Source organism: Apus apus, chromosome 5, assembly GCF_020740795.1.
Source record: "Apus apus isolate bApuApu2 chromosome 5, bApuApu2.pri.cur, whole genome shotgun sequence".
NCBI lineage: Eukaryota > Metazoa > Chordata > Aves > Apodiformes > Apodidae > Apus > Apus apus.
Genome location: NC_067286.1, coordinates 24,974,621 through 24,995,490, shown reverse-complemented (window position 1 = coordinate 24,995,490; position 20,870 = coordinate 24,974,621). Strand labels below are relative to the sequence as shown.

The window sequence follows — 20,870 nt, the reverse complement described above, 5'->3', positions numbered from 1 at the left end:
CAGTAAACCAGATATTGGCCTGTGAAAGTCAACGGAAGAACCAGATAGTCAATCCAAGGGATGGAAATAGACTAGCACTTTCATGCCATAGCATGTTTAATTCTAAATTAAAACCTGAAAGAATACTTGAAAATTACACTAGTTCAAAACTTGTGAATACATTCAGATTTTTCTCACCTTCAGACCTTTCTCATCTTTCATCCTTTGTTCTTTCCCATTTGGGACTATGATAAAAATAGGACCTGATTTATCATCATCTTCCTTCAGATTAGGCTTGCTTAGCACTTTCTTCCCTTGGACACCCTGAAAAAAGCCAGGTATTAAAAAAGGCAGGTATCAACAGGCAACACAAGACATAGGTCTCAGTCCCAGCAACTGCAAGCATTAAGATACCAGCCAACCTCATGCTGCCCAGGTGTACAAGAGCCAGAGAGAAACTGGAAGAATCATGTTGTTGATTAGCATTTTAGAAGGATGTGCTCTGCTGCTGTGGAAGCAATACCCACATGTGCACAGTAGTATCCTGTGAAATACAACACATCACTCTCAACCAGTGTGCTAGTCACCCACCCACACCCTGCAACCCAATGTGGTACCTGTTTGATAGATTTGCTCTTTGTCACACTGGTACTGCCTTTGCTGAGGCTTGTATTAGTTTTGGGCTGGCTGGTATTGCCTTTGGACATACTGCTACTAACATCTGACTGCTGTAAATAAGCCACAGAAAAGGCTTTGTTTTTAGACAGCTATTTACTCTTAAGAGTTAACATTCCAAGTATTTTACTGTGTTCACAGCCAAGGCACTAACTCTGGCATCAGAGTTTTTACAGAAGAATACATCAACTTCAGCAAATCTTCATCCTTCAAGGTTTGTTCAGTTCATTCCTGCCACAAATCTGGACCTACATCAAATATTCTTGTTACAGCACCACTTCAGACAATGAAGGCTATTGAACTGTAGAACAATTTGGGTGCTTTATTTTAGTTATACACATAGGAAAAACTTTAAAGTTAATAGCAAAAAAAATAAAATAAAATACTGTAACACAAAACAACAGAAAAACCTAATCACAAATTCAAATGTAATCAGTTCAGATCACTGTGATGCATTAACCATCTTCTTTCCCTTTTTGCACTTGTGATTATTTTACCCTTCACACTGTAAAGGAGAGATTAATTTCTTTTGATACACGGATTACTGTTTATGTATACAAAGTATACCGTGGAACTACAATGGTAAGAATGAATTTTCAACAGCATGAAATCACGGAGGCCAAGCAGATTTAGAATGTGGACTGAACTGCTCACAAGACTGCATTTTTGACAAAACAGACTTTAAGAACTAAATAGGTAATGACAACACTTGTCATTTCAGAACTCAAACCAGCATGAAGATTCTCACTAAAAGCAGTCCCTAGCAAGGACTAGACTCTTCTACCTATAATACATTCACAAACTGCAGCTATTAACTTAACGGGAAGTGATTTTATACAAAGTGAAATCAACACACCTTAGCTTTAGATGAGACTCCTCCTGCTTTGACCTTTTTGGGATCAGGCTTGGACTCCATGGTATTGGACCCTGAATCTTCAGCAAGTGCTGGAGAAACAACAGACCATTTCAAACCATCAACAAGCCCATTTTAGGTCAGCTCAGTTTTCCATTCTTAGGACAGAAGAAAAACTGATCACGAATAGAACAATCACACAGTTGTCTGAGGATTTTAGACCCATAAAAGAAATTCCTTAAATTCCACATTAGCATACTAAGTTTTCATAATTAATATCATAGTATGTTATCAAATGTACTGCGCAAGCTAATAATGTCTAGAGCTGTAGCTGCATCCAGTTCGGGCAGGTGAGCCAGCCCCAGCAGAGAGATAAGGCAGCACTGCTTCTTCAAATCACTTGGCCCCTAATCCCATTACCCTCTTTTTTTGCATCAGCACAAGCATTCTGGTAGCCCTACAGTGAACTGAGGAAACAGTCCAGATTAAAACAATGTTTTCACATTAATTTTTAAATGTTATGTTAAAATCAGGTATTACCAAAAAAAAATCCCACCTCTCTAGTCCACAAACTTCAGCTTCAATACCAAGTAGGTATTTTCTAAGAGCAGCTGACAGATGGTTGTGTGGTAAAGAAAAATCCTCCTACCTTGGAAGTTGACTCAACTGCCAATAAGACCACAACTGCAAACAGAACTCACTTCATCACACAGCTATTTGTAACCCTACTTATGCTGAATTCCTCTCTTCCTACTAAGTATGTTCCTTCCTCTGGCATGTCAAAAAACTTCAAAAAAATCACCCTCTTCTCAGTCACTTCCCAGAAATTAAGAGAGGTTACCTGATGAAGATTGGAATTTGGCTGGAGCTGCTCCCCCTACCACTCTGGAAGATGCTTTAGCAGGAGGAGCTGGTCTGGCTGGCATGTTGGCTTTGGCTTTGTCAAGCATGGCCAGTACCTGGTCTTTGGAAGTTGGCTAGAGAACAGAGGAGGAAAAAAAATGAAGTGATACACTTGGAGAGAATAGTGATAGTGATTACTAATACACACCACAGAGAAAAAAACAAACAAACATTAGCTTGAAACAAACTATTCTCTGTTTAGCATATTCCAAGAGGCTTATCTTAAAACATCAATGTTTTCAGAGATCTGTGTTCTGAGGCAAAACACCTTTCCATTAAGCATCTTCTATAAAATCTATTGGAACCATGTAAACAAGCAATCTGTTCTAGGTGAGCAATCCTACAACATTAATGGGTACCCTAACAGTGATCCAGCACTCCAGGGTCCGTAAGATATACCAAATTGCTAGAAGCCATCTCAAAGCACATGTTCAAAGGCATACAGTTGGATGGTAACTGGTATGCAAGCTGCCTGGCAGGTAGATTTTTTCAGAAAAACAGTCAAGAAATGTCAGGCTCCTTAAGTAATGAACCTGTGGTGGCCATAGGCTTTCTGAGGCAGAGAAAGCTTTAACTCTCAGCCTCCTTACGCTACTCTCAATCCCCCCTGAAAATATTCTTATGCAGACAAGCTTACATGACTCAAGACAGCATGAGACTGTGGGTGTGACTTCTTAATGTCTACTCATTCAAGCTCACATTTTCTAATCTAAGTGACAAAAATACCTTCAGCTTGCCAGTGGCTTTTGCCATTTTCTCAAAGCCAAGATGCATCATAAAGAATGGCAGGGCATCCTGTGCCTTTTTACGCACGTCCCCATTTCGATCTTCAAGGCAGGAGTACAGGTGAGGCACACACAGGAGTAGGTCAGAGGGAACAGAACGGAGGGTAGGCAACTTCTCAGCCAGCCAACCAAGAAGCTGAAAGAAAGTTTCAAAATAAAAGTTTTTGAAGAAGTGCTTGAAAGTGTTCTGTCTGTCCAGAGGAGCATGAACGGTAGTCCTTCTATGTAAGTAGGAACTTTGTTTAGACAAATTTTCTTAACCAACATCAACTTTAATGTCAGCAATTTAAAAATATTCAAAAATTAATTACATCATGTTAACACACAGCCACCTTAAGACCTGGAGCTTGGTATCTTTAGACTGCATAGGCTCTTTTTCAGCCACACTTTATCAACCTCAAACATATAAACGCCCCCACTTCAGTTGTGGTTTTCACTACCATGTGATTAATTTGAGGGAAAACACTACATCTTAAAATGCTGATCAAAATAGACAAAAGTTTTGAAGGCACTGAAATCTGAATGGCAGCTACCAAGCAGGAAGAAAGCTCAGTATTAGCCTTTTGCAGTTTAGCAATTTTATGTCAGTATGAAGTCAAAGCTATTTGTTTACTCATGTAATAGTACCATTGTGTCATTCCAGTCTGCAGAGATAAACATGGACCACAGCAAGTAAGGTTATTTTGATTAGACACACAGAAGGAAGAAGTACTTAACAGAAGCCTACCTCTTGTCTTAGGAAAGGATTTTCTTTTTTGAGCTCCTCAGACAGGTCTTCCCCTTCCAACCACTCTTTCATGCCAGTTTGTTCAGCCCAGGCATTCACAGTTGCTAGTGCAGCAGCACGAACATTATTCTGCAGCGAGAACAAGATTTAAGAATAATCCTAAAGAGGGGTCAGAAGATTACTACAAAAGAGGCAACAGGTTTGTCCTTCCCATGAAAAGAAAAGGCTTCTATATCACAGGCTTTGAAATCTCCTTTTTATTTACTGCTCAAGGAATCCAAGATTCAGAGGAATTTAGTTTTAGTGATGCTGCAGAAATCACTGAATCAGACACTATTCTTATATACCATAATTTTAAAAAACAAGTTTAATAAAGAAGGCCAGAGGATATATTTAAAAGCACTTTGTGCCTGCTGCCATTCATTTATGAGAATTTTGGGAGTCTCCGAACTCTCAAACAAGCTAAAGAATAGGGTTAGTTATTTATATAATGCTTAAAATAGACTTAGCACATTCATAAATCAAGGGAAGTGGGTTATGAAGCCTCTTATTTAGGACACACATGAGCAAAAGTCAAGTCAGGAACAGGAGAGCCCTCTAACAATTTAATTCTTTAGTGGTTTAGTCTTTTTTCCATGCAAAATTTAGAACAGTAACAGACTCATTTAAACTTTAGTATGAATCAATTTTAAATGCAAGAGTAACATCCAGGCACATATCTAAATAAAAAGTGAGTATCCCTGCAACTAAGTTTTCCCCTCTTTTGTCTCATTGAAGAAAATAAACAAATCATGTGCTGCAGGTAAATAGATGCTCATCTGCCTCTTTAAGGCATTGGTTCCCCTCACCCAAACTCAATTTGTCTTCACTCATGTTATAAGCTGTTAATATTCATCAGCTATTGGTCCACTATCAACATTTCGAAGCGGGGCCCAAAAAGGACCCTCCTCATCTTCAAAAACTCTAGCAACTGGATAAATTGAGTAAGTCTTGCAGTACATTCTACTGTAACAATGTCTGAACGATTATACAATCCTCTATCAGCATTATAGTCCTTCCAAGTAACGCTGGTGTTATGCATTTTATTAACAAGATTAACACAGTTGGTTTTATCCTTAAAACCATGTACTTGGAACTGAAGGGAGCTTGCTGTTTCCTCAAGATAACTGGTGAACACAAGAATTCAATTTAATCACACAACATCTTAGTTCTTTAAGACTCTTAAAGAGAAAATAACTGAACCAGGAGTTTTTATCTAGCTCTAGGACCAGTCCTAGTCCTTCCATTGCTTGGAACAGGTAGATCCAGTTTCTGTGTTTTCCTACTACATTCAGAGTAGAGATATCTGAAATATGCCACCTCTGATAACTGCCTATGACTTCTGGCAAAATACATAGGAATTTTCCCAAGTCTCCTACCCCTGTTTCTTCAAATATCTCTTTCCTGTGGTCCTAGCTTTGATTTTGATATAAAACCTCGACAGTCTCATCACTGACATTATACAAGCTTCAATATTAGTTGAAAGTGTCCTTTTTCAACCTACAGTTCAAAGATCTCCTACACAGTGACACAAAGGCAACAATGTACCCTGGAATCCACACTAAGAAGCTAAAAGAAAAAAAAAGTTCTACAAGCATCTTTACCAAGCAAACCTGATTAGTGTCTAACATGCTGTATTTTCAGCATTAAAAGTATTCAGTCACATTTCATTTCAAAGCTGAATATGACACTGACTAGGTTTATTTGCAAGCAGAATACACCTCAGGCAGAATTATATTTAGGCACATATTCGTATTTCAGTAACAGGGATGTCATTTATGCAAGAACCTTTCAAAAAATGTGTCATTAGTTTAATTGCTGGAGCAGAGTGAAGTGGCCTTGGTCTCTCAGCAGTGACTACAAACATTCGAGCGTTAACAGCCCACTAGCTGGAAAGCTTGCTGTTCATTTCAGTAAGTGTGCTGCTTAAAAGACCACTGAAGAAAATAAAATCAGTAAACAGAAAACTGGCTTCATCCTGGCTCAAACCAGTGAGCTTCTGAAAAAGTTTTAACTACCATCCACCTCTCAAAAGCAACTCAACAGCAACAGTTACTGCCAGGCACAGCTCAGATAGTGAGTGGCCAAAAGGAAAGTGATCTTCATGAGCATCTTACCTTACTGTCTCCTAGGACTGTGATGACAGGAATGCCCAAATTTTTCACATGCTGTTTGATATTTGGGCCCATTGCTGTTGCTATCTGCTGAAGAATGCTGAGTGTTTGTTGCACCTGCACATAAACAAAAAGGCTATGAATAAAATCTTATTACAACTGTGTGTGTAAAACTCTTAAGTCAGGTGGGGAAAGTAAAAACTGCTGTACATCTAAGCTTTTACTTTAGAATGGCTGCTCAGTTTTATCTATTCCAGACTTCAAATTCTTCACACAGATAAAAATTATTTATATATTCTGAGTACATTAAAGTCCAACTAAGAATATTTTTTAACAAGGGACATTTCAATTGTATGAATGATCCAACTTAATTTTTGGCTTTTTTTGGTTGATAAGTTTTTTAGATTTGCTTACATTATATTAAATGCAGAGTCCCTTTCTTTGAAGGCTTTTTTCTTCATATAAAGCCAAGACAAAGGCAAATATTTGTAAAAATAGATAAATAAAATACACAGTTCACTGTTTTCCAATTGTTGATTTCAGGACATAGTAACAGACTGAGTAATAAACAAGGTTCAGAAATCACAAACAGTTTGAAATTCTAAGCTGGAAACAGCTGAAACAGGATTTTCAACAATGTACCAAGATTTTATTGGAGTCATTAAGACGACTCTTTAAAGCAGCTGGAAGTTCTCCGATGTTTGGCTGTATGAACTTTGCATCATTTATTATGCTTGTCACTTCATCTAGACCTTCCTTTCTGATCTTCCAGTTTTTGTCCCCAATCTTAGACACTAATTCAGGTGAGATCTTATCACTGTAAGAGAAAAAAAGGTGAAAAGTACATTTTCTTAGTTATATGTCTTTTAGTATTTCAGTGCTTTAACACCAGATTTATGCTCAGAAAGTGTTTATAAAAACAAATTTTTGAACTGCAGTGGAAGATGATTTTCAGGCTGTAGAATCCAAGCCTACCTAATATCTGTTCTTGGCAAAAGATCCACAACATCATTCCCAACATCCTCCTGTTCCTCTTCCTCACCATCATCCCCACCTGCTGTACTGTGCCTGGAAATGCCACGAGTTGGGGCTGGTGCCATCTGTCCTTGCATCTGCAAGGAACACAGAAAATCAGAAACAGCTATATTACAGTTTTTCATTTGACATTAAAAATAAAACACTTGTATGATATGAATGTACTGTCTCAGGGTGACAGATTGCTAAAACATTATGTTATTCAAACAAAACCAGAAAGCTCCAAAGTTCCTTATGAAAAAAGTGACTGTTGACATAGGTCGACATAAGGAGTTCGCAGCTGCTTTGGTGAGCTGCCTTAAAAAATCTGGTTCAATTACAAAAACACAGGTTAGTCCACAATTTTACTACAGATTCCAGCTACTGAAGCTTCCTAGTAGTTTTAACAATACTTGGTAGTGAGAGAGTTACACTTCATACCTTTTCAAATTCTGCATCTATCTGAGAGAGAAGTGCTGGCTTTTCATCCTCGAAAAACATTCGCAAAGGAGGTCCCACATAAAGATACATGACTCCCAGTAAGGTAATGGCAGAAGTCCTTACAGCCTGCCAGAAAGAAGATAAAGGCACTCAGTCTTCAAATTGAGGACTGATAAAAATTCAGGATTAAAATTCTAAATTTACTCACTGGGTTAGTTGCAGCAAGAGCCGTCTTCACGTTACTGATGAAAGCTTTAACATTCAGCCTGTGGGGAAAAAAAATATCCCCCATAAGCAAAATGCAACACAGGAAGCACCAAGAAGAAACATCACAATATGCTAAAGGAAAAGCAAGCTACAAGAACAGATTCATACAAGTAACTTACAAGTAGAAGATACTTGCACATATAAAATAATACAACATGTAGAGTGTAGATGGTGGCTATTTAACTAACTACTGAAAGGGGAGAATAGCCTATGAAAAACTATAAACAAATCAAAGACTGCTACTATTACAGCCGGAAGGTTTCTTACATTACAACACCCACGATTGCCAGGACTGAAATACTGAGGGATGAGCCTAGAATAATTGTAAGCAGCTGACACACATGCTATGTAATAAAGGTGAGATATTTTTTTTTTGTTAAATTGTCTCAGGATCTTCCAGAAAAAGGCACACATTTCAAAAAAGAAATGTACAAAGAAAGGAAGGTTTAGAATACTAATCTTCTATACCACCATTGAATTTAATAGAAAATAGGCAATCACAGAAGCTTTGTTGGTACAGCCTCAAACATGGCTGTTTTAGGATCACATCATAGAATGGTTTAGATTGGAAGGAACTGTAAAGGTCATCTAGTTCCAACTACCCTGCATGGGCAGGGACACCTCCCACTAGACCAGGCTGCTCAAGGCTCCATCCAACCTGCCCTTGAACACTTCCAGGGAGGGGGCATCCACAGCTTCCCTGGGCAACATGTTTCAGTGGCTCACTGCCCTCACACTAAAGAATTTCTTCCTAAATGTCTAACCTAAATGTACCCTCTTTCAATATAAAGCCATTACCCCTTGTCCTAATCACTACATGCCCTCATAACAAGTTCCTCTCCAGCTTTCTCATAGGCTCCTTCAGGTACTGGGAAGGTCACTGTAAGGTCTCCCTGGAGCCTTCTTTTCTCCAGGCTGTACCGACCCAACTCCCTCAGCCTGTCTTCATAGGAGAGGTGCTCCAGCCCTTTGATCATCTTTGTGCCCCTCCTCTGGACTTGCTTCAACAGCTCCATGTCCTTCCTGTATTGGGGACTCCAGAACTGGACACAGTACTCCAGATGGGGTCTCACAAAAGCTGAGTAGAAGGGGAGAATGACTTCCTTTGACACGCTGGCCACACTTCTCTTGATGCAACCCAGGACACAGTGGCTTTCTGGGCTGCAAGCCCACATTCCCGGCTCATGTCGAGCTTCTCATCAATCAATACCCCCAAGTACTTTTCCTGAGGGCTGATCTCAATCCATTCTCTGCCCAGTCTGTAATTGTGCTTGGGATCACCCCAGCCCAGGTGCAGGGTCTTGCTGAACTTCATGCAGCTCACATAGGCCCACTTCTCAAGCCTGTCAAGGTGCCTCTGGATGGCCTTCTGTCCCTCCAGCATGTTGACCACACCACACAGCTTGCTGTCATCTGCAAACTTGCCAAGAGTGAACTCAATCCCACTGTCCAAGTCGCCAAAGATGTTAAACAGCACTGATCCCAGTACTGACCCCTGAGAAATGCCATTCATCACTGGTCTCCACTGGGACATTAGGCTGTTGACCACAACTCTGAGTGTAACCATCCAGCCTATTCCTTATTCACTGAGTAGTCCATCCTTTGAATCCATACCTTTTCAATTTAGATGCCAGGGTGTCATCCGAGACAGTGTCAAATGCTTTGCACAAGTCTAGGTGGATGTCAGTTGCTCTTTCCTTGTCCACTGACGCTGTGACCCCATCATAAAAAGCCACCAAATTTATCAGGCACGATTTGTCCTTTGTGAAGGCATATTGGTTGCCACCAACCACCTCTACATTTTCCATGTCCCTTAACAGAGCCCTCAGGAGGCTCTGCTCCATTATATCTACACATCAATTACCCTGCAGGAAATAAATACTTTCTGGGGAATTTACTGAAGAAGAGTGTTTATTTTCCAGAGTTAATTGATGTAACTATCCATTAAATAGCTGTCAAACAACTTGAACAGGCATAGTGACGGCCCAAGTACTCAAATTCATGCTTGAAGTCTTCACTGCTTAAGAATTCTGTTCTCAGGAGTAACCCGTATTACATATGCTTGACCACACTGAGTTAGGAGACTGGTGATGAAAAATTAAGGAATGCTGTCCCTGGTTTTGATGGAGAATCCATTTCTTACCCTCACAGTGCCAGATGAAATTATGGCTATTTAGTTGGCTAAAACTTCTTCTTGCTATCAGCCTCAAAATCCCTCCTGAGTAGAGTAATAAGCATGCTGGTACGTACTCTTCTGTAGGCTGTCAGGTTTTGGTTTTTTAAACTATAAATTATAGTGACCCACCTGGCTGCAGGTGTATCCAAGCAAAACAACAACAGACATGCAACACCACAGCTGCTTGCCCAGCCCACTCCTACAGTATATAAAGTTTAAGAAAAATGCTCTTCAGAGAAGGTAGAGCGATGAAGAAAGCATCTAGTAGTGTAACAGCATCCTATCCTTTCAGTAATGTCAGATACTTTCATTTAGAGTTAGAATAGCACCTAGCAAAGCTAGCATCAGTTTATGGAAAAAGAGTTCAGATACACTTGCAGCCACACTCCTCAGACCCATCTGACAGAGATTCTTAGTCCTAAGTTAGAAACATTCTCATTCAATTAGAAATTTACTTAAAAGACATACCCAGAAAAGCCAAACTCTTTAATTGCATTTGAAAGCCAGTTCAAAGTTTCCGACTGGTTTTTAGGATTCTTTTGAGAGAAAGCCATAGCCACAACCTGGAACAGATGAGAGTTAAGTGTAAACAGTGGCAAACCAGGTGACAAAACACTGTACTAAATGAGTGAAGGCACCTGCAAAAAACACAGGGCACTGTAAGTATACTGAAACATTTGGGGTAACATACTAGGAAAAGTTTGTTGTGCCACTATATCAACATATGATAGCAACTGAAGTGAATCAGAAGTTCTTGAAGTACTTGAGGGCAACTGGAGAAACCTTTATTATGGTTGTGTACCTGATTTGGCAGGATTTCAGCAAAATACTAATTCATTACTCATTATTTCCTTTTTTGAAGGAACTTTTAACTTCTGCCTTAGAAGGTATCTTGATAGCAAACGAAACACTTTCAGGCAACACAGAAAAGTCAGATTTAGGATTTAGAACCCACATAATATTTCTGATTTTATTTAGTGGAAGAATACCTTTGCTGCTCACTCACCTGCTCAGCAGTCCATGGCAACTGACAAGCCTCTGCTATTGCTGTCATGGCTTCTTTTGCATTACTCCCACATTTCACATCACCAACCTTGTCTACAAGACCATCCAGCACCACCTGTGCTGAAGTTTTGGAGAAGTTTCCTTTCTGTGCAATCAATGCAACTATATGCAGTTTCATCTGCATCACCTGGAAGATCCATAACAGCAAGTAAGTTACTGATGCTTTTGTGTATTTTAGACCAACCTTTTCATTCTATGTATTTATAGGTATATGCAAAAATAAATATATCTGTGAGTAAACACAAATATATGTATAAAATATGTATTTGTGTGTATATACACACAAATTCATACAGCTGACTATATAAAAGCATCCACATAAACATCACTTGTTTGCACAAATATATATTACATATACATACATGGATATATACTATTTTGTCTGATTATACACAAATTCTGTGTATACCAATATATATGTTTATATATGCATACACAGTCACTAATACTGGGCAGCTGTTACCTACTTTTAAAACTTACATGTAACACATCCATAAACATATCTGCACAGATGTATACACATCCATACACCTCTATGTACCTTCAAACGTTGTCTCTAAGTTTTAACTGTCAGCAGAAATAAAACCTAATTTTAGAGTGTATATTCTCATTGACTACAGATATAACTGTGGTCACAGTGCTAGGACTGTGACACACATGCACCTACAGCCCTTCGGTTGGAAACAACTTACAGAAATTAACCAAAATGGACTGTTAGCTACTGAAGGATAATGCATTACCTGAAAATTTGTTTCCTTCCAACCAGGTTTTTTGGCCAGCATTCTTACTAGAGCTTGGCAAGGCATTTCACTTCTCTCCATAAGCTCAACAGCCTAAAGGATAAACATCAAGTTAGCCAGTGAATTGCAAGTGATACAAAATTCAAATCACAAACAGAAGTTACCTCTACTGTCCTATAAATATTTTCTTAACACTGAATTAAGTTGCAGAAATTCTCCACATAAGAATTTACCTCAAGAGCCTTACTACCAGACATTTTCACAAGGAACTCATTTTACTGGTCCTGAGCCAACATTTAAACTACAGCATTGATATTGCTACACTTTGTATGTTCTTTAACAAGTGTCCTTACAAACACTATTAGCAATTCCAGCTCTGGGATTTTAATACTTGACTGGAAAAACCCCCCACAACACTCCCCAAAGCTAAACTGTTTTGTGGGGTTTTTTTGTTTTTTTCAAGATGAAACACACTGTGCACCTTTCACATTGGAATGCTGACTACACAGCAGAGATTAAGTTTTAATGTAATCTAAATTACTGATCTTACTCTTACTTTAGGCTTTTCCTTTCCACTGAAACAGTAACATCTTCCGGCTTCTGCAGCAGCATTTCAGTGCAGCCAGTCACTATTTCACATTTTAAGTCAGTCACCTTTTCCACTAAAAATAGCAAGGCAGGCTTCACATTTGAGTGATGCTTTATTTGACTGTGACTACATGAAGCATTTGCAACCAACCATGAAGTCTGATTGCTGGCATTGTGTAACTCTTCAAACATCAGCTATTTGCCAACTGAAATTTTAGTACCATAAACTGCTGCCTAACATGCTATCAGCAGGGACTTACTTGCCACTGGTTTTGCCCAGTCATTGCAGAACTTTTTGTTTAAACCCAGTTATCTGTGAGATTAAGCTTCAGAATTAGTGTTTTAGAAAAACCTCTATGCATCCTCAATCCACATACAAATATTTCTGACAAAAGCATAACTATATACATTAAACTAAAAGACTTGACTGTTCTTACAGAATAACAGCCAATTTAAATCATATAAGCCACTTGGATTAAATACTACTTGCAAAAGACATCTGAATTCATATCTGACATCTGAAATATCACTGTTACTGGCATGTCTTCTTTTAAAAGAACTGCCAGACTTAAAAAGCTGAAGAAATCACTGCTCTCTACCTACCTGCCTCTGCGTACTATTAGAAACTTACCTTCTGAAATTCCTCCATGCAGGCAAGCCTCTCTTTCCAGTTACCACTGTCCAACTGCTGGATACAAGAAGCTGGAAGGACAGCAGCAGCTTTCTCTTCACATACTTCTATCTACAGACAGATCAGAACAAGGTTAACACCCTACTCTATCCCCTTGGGGGAGGGCAACACCCTTAAGGAAATGTAATGTAGTGGAATGACCTTTACATTGTGGCACATTTACAAAATATGAGAAGTTTGCTATCGTAGGTTGAAAAACTTTGCATGGATTACAGTTTAGGGCCCTTAGGAACTTAGGAAGCTGCTAAATTGCACCACAATAGAGAAGTAATCCCTAGAAAGTACGGTAAATTATGTTGATAGTAAAAAATAATCCTAAGTAGACACTACTTACAGAATCAAGCACAGGTAACCTAAAATTTGCAAAATAAGTTTGTATGAAGTCTGAATAAACATTCCCAATGACAAATCAGTAGTTGATAAGGGTGAATGGGAGAAGACACCATCTTCTGTATCCAGTTTAGCAAAATGAAGACTGAAAAGTCAATTAGTACATGAAAAACAATAAAAACTTCCCTGTTTCACTGGTGTCTGTATCACCCTCAGGAAGTGTACACTCATTTTCCGCTCTATAACTAGCAATATAAACTGGATACCTAATGGAAAGTATCTATTCTACTCTACACTCTAAAGATAACTGACAGTCCAATAAACTTGCATATATATCTAGCAAAGCTTTCCTAGCTTTTTTATTTCTCACTCTTTGACCTACAGATAGCTTAGTTTACCTGTTTCCCTACTAAGAAGATAGGTAGATGCTCAATTAACATGATGGATTCAATAATTTTTTTGGAGTGTAACTTACTAGGAACAGCACGGAATAAACTTGTAGTAGTTTAATGATTCCTGTATTCTCCTTGAGATTTCAATGTAAACCCCAGAATACTGTATTCTCAAAGCTTTTAATACCAGATACCTTCAGCAAATCATGCATTCTAAATTATGTATGAAATGGTCATATCTTCACTTGTTTCATCTGTTCCTTGTCCAGGGACAACATGATATACCCTATTATAGTAGACTGATTTATTGTTTACTGTCTTACATGGCCTGGTACCAACAGGTCCCTGAAAAATAGATGTATTTACCAGAATAGATCAAACATCTGTTTGCCAGTTATCAATTCACTTATTTAAATGTATTGCTTCCCCTTGCCCTAACAAAAAAAAAAAAAACAACTTCAGTGAAAAAAATCAGATTACAGAGGATATCATATTTCAGAAAACAGCAGAATACTCACTGAGAGCTCAGATTCAAATATTTCTTTGGTCTCAGGACCCTTCTTGCCTTTAGCTCCAGCACCTCCCGTACCTGCAGCTGCAGCTGGTTTGCCTTTCTTGGGTGGGCCCCCAGACTAGAAATGAAATGTGTAAGTTAGCCAAGACCAAACAGGTCTCTAGCTCATCAGATACCAAAAGAACTGCTGTTTTCCCACACTTTTACAGTCTAACAAAAAACCCAAACTTCTAGCGCCATAACAGCTGTAAGCAAAGAAACAGTTTTCTGCTAGAGCTTACTTAATTCAGATGTTGCTTCCAGACTACAGGTTTCATAAGACACATACAGTAACAGAGATACACAAGAATATGAGAGATGAAAAGGGAATGAATATATGCTATTTGTGAAGGTTCAGGAAGTAATGAATTCATATATAGTCTCCTATGGATACTGATTAGGTATTAAACTTGTGACTGGTGTCTCTTTTCCATGCTACCAGAGTATCAATAAATTTTAAAAAATGCAATACTATTCCCTTCCAGGTTTCCCACCTGGAAAAAAAGTAAGGTATTACAAAGATCATCTCTACTTAGGTCAATTTTTAAAATCCAAATAATCAAAGTAATGAAGGCTAACAGTTTGAATTATTTCCAGCAACAGACTAAGATAACACTGAGAGAATACTCAACACTTGATTAGTAACCTTGCTACCTATAAGAAAAGACATTGACTTCAGCTAAATACTACTGCCTCACCACAGAACACATTAATGTTACAACATCTGAGGCTCCTCTGAATGTCTCCAGTGGTCTATCACCATTTCAGTATCAAAACGTAGTATGATGATATAAGTCAGAAGACAGTTTGCATCATTAAAAACAGATTTCATCAAGTACTTTCTGAGAAAAGTCCCAGATTCTTTTTGTTGAGCTCAGCCTACTCCTACAGAAGGACAGTGATTCCTCAGTGGAAGGAGATGTTCAGTAGGCCAGCTTTGATCTCTAAGAAGTAACTATTCAATGCAAATCACAGACAACTGTGATTCTCAAACAATCTCCTGACAATCTCTCTTACCTTCACAGCAGGTGCTTTCTTCAGTGGTCCTGGTTTGGTTGCTGCATCTTTTGTTTCTCTATCTCCACCAGACCCTGAAAGAGCAGGGGTCTTTCCAGCAATAGGCTTGCCTTCTTTTTTCTCAGCAGCTCCTCCTGTCTTTTTACCATAAACCAGTTCTACCTTCTCAGCACACTCTTTAATCTGACAAGCAGTTAAAAAAAAAAAGTGGGGGGAGGGGGTGAGGAAGAAAAAAGCTATTTAGCTACCACAACTGGATCTACAGTGTCCCTTTAACAGCAGTAATTAAAACTTGACTACTCTGGTAGAAACTTCAAGAGTTTAAGTTGTTTACTTCACCAAATCTTGTTATCCTGTGTTCCTTACAGTAGCAATGTTAACTAGGTCAGTGGTATCAGCCATCACTGTATGGCTACAGTAGTTTTCCTAGTTCAAAATGAAGTGCATTTATACATATAAAAACCATTGCCCTCCCCCAGTACTTACAGATGTTCTGAAGACTAATTCTTAACACCTTAAATTATAAAATCATCATTCAGTCAACAAAATTGTCAGCTCATGCAAAAGCATGAAAACTTTGTTGTTGGAAATCAAGTCTTTAATACCAAATCCTATCTTGTAATATAGAATCACAACCCTGTGGTTGTGATGTAAAACGCTAAACTTTCAGACAACAGAGAAAGCGTTCAAAAACAAAACCCCACATAAAACCAACCAACAAACCCAAAACAAAACCAAACCTCACCAGCCACAGCATTGAAGCCAAAATATATTTTACATAAGACTGAAAAGGTGCAATGTTAAAATACTAATGCAATTTAGATAGCAGAAGTTAAAAAAATACTTGATAATCTAGGAAGAAATAGGGATTTTCAGATGCCCTGCAACATCAGCAACGTTTATGTTAAAAAAATAATTGCAGAAATCTGTGCTTAAAGTCACTACCTCAAGTATCCCCTTTAGTCTCTCTAGTTTAAGATGAATCTTAAATGAATAAATGGAGTGGATTTTGTTTTGTACAACATTTACAATAACAAACTCACCCGATCAAGCTTTAATTTGTCTACATCTGCCAGAAAAGGATTCACAGCTTTCTCTCCAGCCACTTTCAAGGCAGTGCCTAGTGCTTCAAATCCAGCATCTCTTACTTCAGGAGCAGAATCATTGATATGCTGCAGAGAAAGACAACTTGTATCATATGAACTTGCATATCTAAACTCCTAAATCCATCTTGTGCACAATTCCCCTCCCTTTTTTAAAAATCAACATCTACTACAGAATAATCCTTAACATTACATTGCAGAATGAAAAAGGTTGTTTTTCACTTTTATCTTACTATGTACCGATCAAGTCTACTGTTTCTCAGGTATAGCCAGTTTATAGCCAGAAAGATCTTTGGATCTTTCACACAAGACAGGGTAAGCATCCATGCTTTAACAGATACTGCAACACCATGAAAGTTCACAAGGCATTTGAAGTTCTGCAACTCTGTCCAAATGTCCATTTTTGAAGCCAGGGATATTTCCCATAACAAGGAAAGGGCTATTTCTCAATAAGAAAAAAGTATATATAATAAACATTGACCCTGAAATACGCTCTAGTATAACTGTAGTGTATAAATCAATTATGGTTCTTTTATTCATAGTAAATTATATGTGGCATTCCAAGAAAAACATCCACAAGAAGAAAGTGACACATTGCCCAGAAGTTTAATAGTGAAAATATCTGTCTTAATCTATAAAACTTAGTGAGTCTTCAGTTTCAGAGAAGCTAAGAAAAAGGTGTCTGAACTGTTCCCATGACTGACAGTCATCTTCAAGTTTGACATCAGGTGAAACTGACTCGGATGGCTACAGAGCACACAAGAAGTCTTGAGCCCTTGTGTTACCAGAAGGGTCCTTCTCCCAAAACACTCCAGTACTTCACAATAAAAGTGCTTAAGTCAGTGTCAGAATAGTACCAGTTCCTCCTGCTTTACCTTGAGAAGTGCAGCACAGAAAGGTTTTAACAGGCTTTTTGGCAGAGTAGAAGGTGTACAGTGACGGAAGCTTCTTGCAATGAAAAGGGATGTTTGTTGCTTAATTGTTGGGTTTTTGTTGTCCATCACTGCCAACACGTCTTCACTTATGTTCTGCAATGTGGTCTACAGCATTGGATAAAGAAGTCATTAGTTTCAGTAAAGTAAGAGAAAAGCAAATAAAAAAATCAATTAATTAATTAACCAATTCTCAGACAATGGAAAACAGTCACTCGTACTTACTGTAAGAAAGATTGCATCAATGGCCTCCTGCAGTGCCTGCACTACCTGAGGCTTCTTCTCTTTAAATTTCTCCAGGATTGTTGGAACAACCTATGGAAAAGGGAAGAAAAAACAACCAAAAAAGTCAATCCACTCTTCACTAATATAACTGGGGTAGTCTGCTCCCTAGTATTTTGCAGATAAGCAAAAAAATGCAAACATCACTGCTGTCCCTCCAAGGGCACACAACAGCAGCACAAACTCATTTCTTCTGTCTGATAACCAACAATAAATGCATTCCAGTCAACCTATTAACAAGTATAGACTTCTGAGCAAATACATAGCAAAGATAAACAAAAAGCAGATACACACATTTACATAATTACATAAGAAGAATACTCTGGCTCTACTGGTCTGAAACGCTCTTGTACTATAAGAATCCAAGAAGGTACGTAAAGTGTCCCCTTGTTCCCAGCTTCCTGACAGCACTCAGCACAGCTCATGAAGAAGGCCTCAATTGACTCACAGCTGACAAGATCATGGTGCTCTAAAGCAACATGAATCCTTCCTGGAACAGTATTTTTCAGACCTATGCCCTTGAAAAAGTACATGTGACACTAAACTATGCCATACTGGAATTTCACAGCAATTTATACCCCATCTAGCTACTCAATCACTGCTGGAAAAAAAAAGTCACTAGACATTCTCATGTGCCAGTAATACGAGCAGCTTCATTTGAGTGTTGCCTCTATAACAGTAAGAACTTCTGTCAGAGCGCCAGAAACATACAGAGCTTTTAACAGTGGAAAGCAGGCTGTTTTCAAGATTTTCATAGTCATAACACAGTTCATACTTTGGAAGCAGTCTGATGCCTTACATAAGTTGTAAAAGCTCTTGAATAATACAAAACAGATTTTCCACAAAAACTGCTTCCTACTCAGAAGCTGACTATGAGATCTCAACCCTCGGTAACACGCAGCAACCTAGGCTCAGCTGGTATCCTTTACTGGGCTGCAATTTGCAAATCAAGAGAGGTGAAGCTGGGTTATATGCAGTGAATAGTATGGTTCTATGCTGGATTTCATCGCTCATTTTAACACTGACTGCAGACTGTAACATGACAGTCCTATATTTAGCTAATAAAGTTTTTAAGAATCCCACGATTCTAGAAATAGTTCTGTTCCATAACACTTTGAACGGCCGCTCTCAGGAGAAGTCTGCATCTTCCTCACCAGGAAATAAATCCAGCAAACAAATCAAGTGAATTGATAAAATGAGTGCTGAGATTATGTAATTCATAGCTGCCATTATAGTACTGGAAACAGTTACATTCTCAACACCATTTTCTTGGCAACCATGGATCTGTACCTGTATTTCAGAAGTTTGGCTTCTTCAAAACTAACTCTGTAGCAACTAGAGTTAACCTTTAAAACACAAATTAAGTGTTAATAGATGCAAGAATGCTTCTTACAGCTACAGACAGCTTTCAGAATGAAAGCAACTTTGTCCAAACTGTCATTCAGAGTTTAGGAGACTTTAATGTTTCTGAAGCAGCGAGATTCAGTAACTTCACAATGCATCACAAAACATAACACTACCAGCAGCCAGACACATCCGTTCCCTCTGTCTCTAAGCTCTGCCTCCATCACTCTTCCTTATCACAAGAAAAAAAAACAACAAAAAGATTGAGCAGCTTAGAGAACACAGCAACAGAGGCCTGAGAAACAAGTGAGATAACTTTTCAGAGACTGGTTAAGCTTCCCCATATTCCCCAATATTGGTAATAAAAGAGTTGCAAACGGAGAAGAGCATTAAACTAGATCACCACAACATTTTAGCATAAAAAAAATCTCAGTAGTTTAGCTACTTAAACCAGACAAACCCCTCCACAAAAACCAGGCAGGATCCAAACAAAAAACCCACCAGCTACCCTGCCCCAAAATTAAAAAAAATCTAACCAAACTAAAACATACATCATGGAGCTGCTAAGCAGAATGCAGGTCCAGAAGCTATTTTATTTCCAGTATGGCCTACAAATGCATTTCTCTGGGTGCATCTCCAGGATGAGGTAATGTAAGTAAAGTTTATTTCATGGCAGAGTTATTCAGAATTACCTTAGTAAAGAAAATTTATTGCAATAGTAAGCTTCGTGTTGCCGAATGTGAACAAACAAGGTCCTCAGCAGATTTCAACTGAGGTAGGTAAAGCACCCGTAATTGTACAAAGAATACCTTTGATAAATACCAAGTTTTGACAGACAAAAAAAAAAAGAAAAAGAAAAAAAAGTATTTCCTAGTTTCCAGCATCAGTAAAACAGAAAAAAAGTACATACTCTTACTTACATGCCCTGCGTACTGTCCAAATTTTTTTCGAAGGCCAGTAGCTAGTCCAGCAAGGCATTTGGCAGCCAAAGCAACTAACATAACATTTGTATCCTTTCCAACAACCTGAAGAAAAAAACCAAAGAAAGCAGTGTTAAAGACTGAAAATCCAAGTTTGAGAGTTGGAAGAATTTCTTAGAATAGTCAGTAGGCTATTTCCACCACTGTTCCAGCTCATAATTTTCTACTCATCAGTACCTCTACATCTACTCATTTAACTCAACTGTAACTTCTAAAGTATCAACAAATAAATTACAAAAAATATTAAGCCATGTGCACTCTGGGTTTTATTACCTTTTTGAGAACTTTCACCAAATCTGCATAATCTCCTGATTCTAATTTGGGATTTTTCACCAGTAGTTCAACAGCTTCTAGAGCTTCTTTCCTTTCTTGCCACTTTTTTGCTTCCTGCAGAGTTAATAATTTACATTAATTTTAAAATGCAAACAATACTAGAGAAGCATACTTCCCACAAACTACAGATTTTAAAACTTAACTTTATCCTGAGGAAGCCAAAGTCTTCCTACAGTTCAACAATAATAACTGCAATGAAATATGAAATACAGTCCTTACCCTGAACATACCTCAGCTCATTAAAATTACAGCTTTCTTGCTGTTAAATACAATTTTAAGACTTACTTATGACAGTCCATATTTTACTTACACTACTCTGTTATTAACCAGGAAAACAATATTGCAGAATGCCAGTATGTCTTTATATTCATTAGCTCCACACATCATAGAATTAACTTGAGGTATTTAAGTTTATGCTTACTATTTTCTCATAGAAGTCTTTGGGAAGCTTGGAAAGAATTTCTACAGCTTCAAGCAATTCATATGCATCCACTTGTGGTACCACCTCTTCCTCCTCATCACCTCCTGCAACCAGAAGAGAGAAAAA

The 20,870-nt window shown here is 38.3% G+C and overlaps 1 protein-coding gene across 4 annotated transcripts in view; it reads right to left on the bottom strand.

Moving 5' to 3' along the window:
* The window catches only part of CKAP5 (cytoskeleton associated protein 5), a 55,965-nt gene that overhangs the window by 14,798 nt on the left and 20,297 nt on the right, over nucleotides 1-20,870 (bottom strand). For all 4 annotated transcript variants that reach the window (XM_051621047.1, XM_051621046.1, XM_051621049.1 and 1 more), the window contains exons 7-28: nucleotides 20,745-20,848; nucleotides 20,264-20,377; nucleotides 19,931-20,035; nucleotides 17,610-17,699; nucleotides 17,328-17,492; nucleotides 16,393-16,521; nucleotides 15,350-15,532; nucleotides 14,298-14,411; nucleotides 12,998-13,108; nucleotides 11,779-11,871; nucleotides 10,980-11,165; nucleotides 10,442-10,536; nucleotides 7,739-7,796; nucleotides 7,531-7,656; nucleotides 7,051-7,187; nucleotides 6,718-6,892; nucleotides 6,079-6,192; nucleotides 3,923-4,051; nucleotides 3,137-3,331; nucleotides 2,349-2,484; nucleotides 1,511-1,599; nucleotides 178-303 (exon numbers count right to left, since the gene is read on the bottom strand). In XM_051621047.1, coding sequence (XP_051477007.1) covers nucleotides 178-303; nucleotides 1,511-1,599; nucleotides 2,349-2,484; nucleotides 3,137-3,331; nucleotides 3,923-4,051; nucleotides 6,079-6,192; nucleotides 6,718-6,892; nucleotides 7,051-7,187; nucleotides 7,531-7,656; nucleotides 7,739-7,796; nucleotides 10,442-10,536; nucleotides 10,980-11,165; nucleotides 11,779-11,871; nucleotides 12,998-13,108; nucleotides 14,298-14,411; nucleotides 15,350-15,532; nucleotides 16,393-16,521; nucleotides 17,328-17,492; nucleotides 17,610-17,699; nucleotides 19,931-20,035; nucleotides 20,264-20,377; nucleotides 20,745-20,848 — 2,774 coding nt within the window. The remainder of the gene's footprint in view (nucleotides 1-177; nucleotides 304-1,510; nucleotides 1,600-2,348; nucleotides 2,485-3,136; nucleotides 3,332-3,922; nucleotides 4,052-6,078; nucleotides 6,193-6,717; nucleotides 6,893-7,050; nucleotides 7,188-7,530; nucleotides 7,657-7,738; nucleotides 7,797-10,441; nucleotides 10,537-10,979; nucleotides 11,166-11,778; nucleotides 11,872-12,997; nucleotides 13,109-14,297; nucleotides 14,412-15,349; nucleotides 15,533-16,392; nucleotides 16,522-17,327; nucleotides 17,493-17,609; nucleotides 17,700-19,930; nucleotides 20,036-20,263; nucleotides 20,378-20,744; nucleotides 20,849-20,870) is intronic.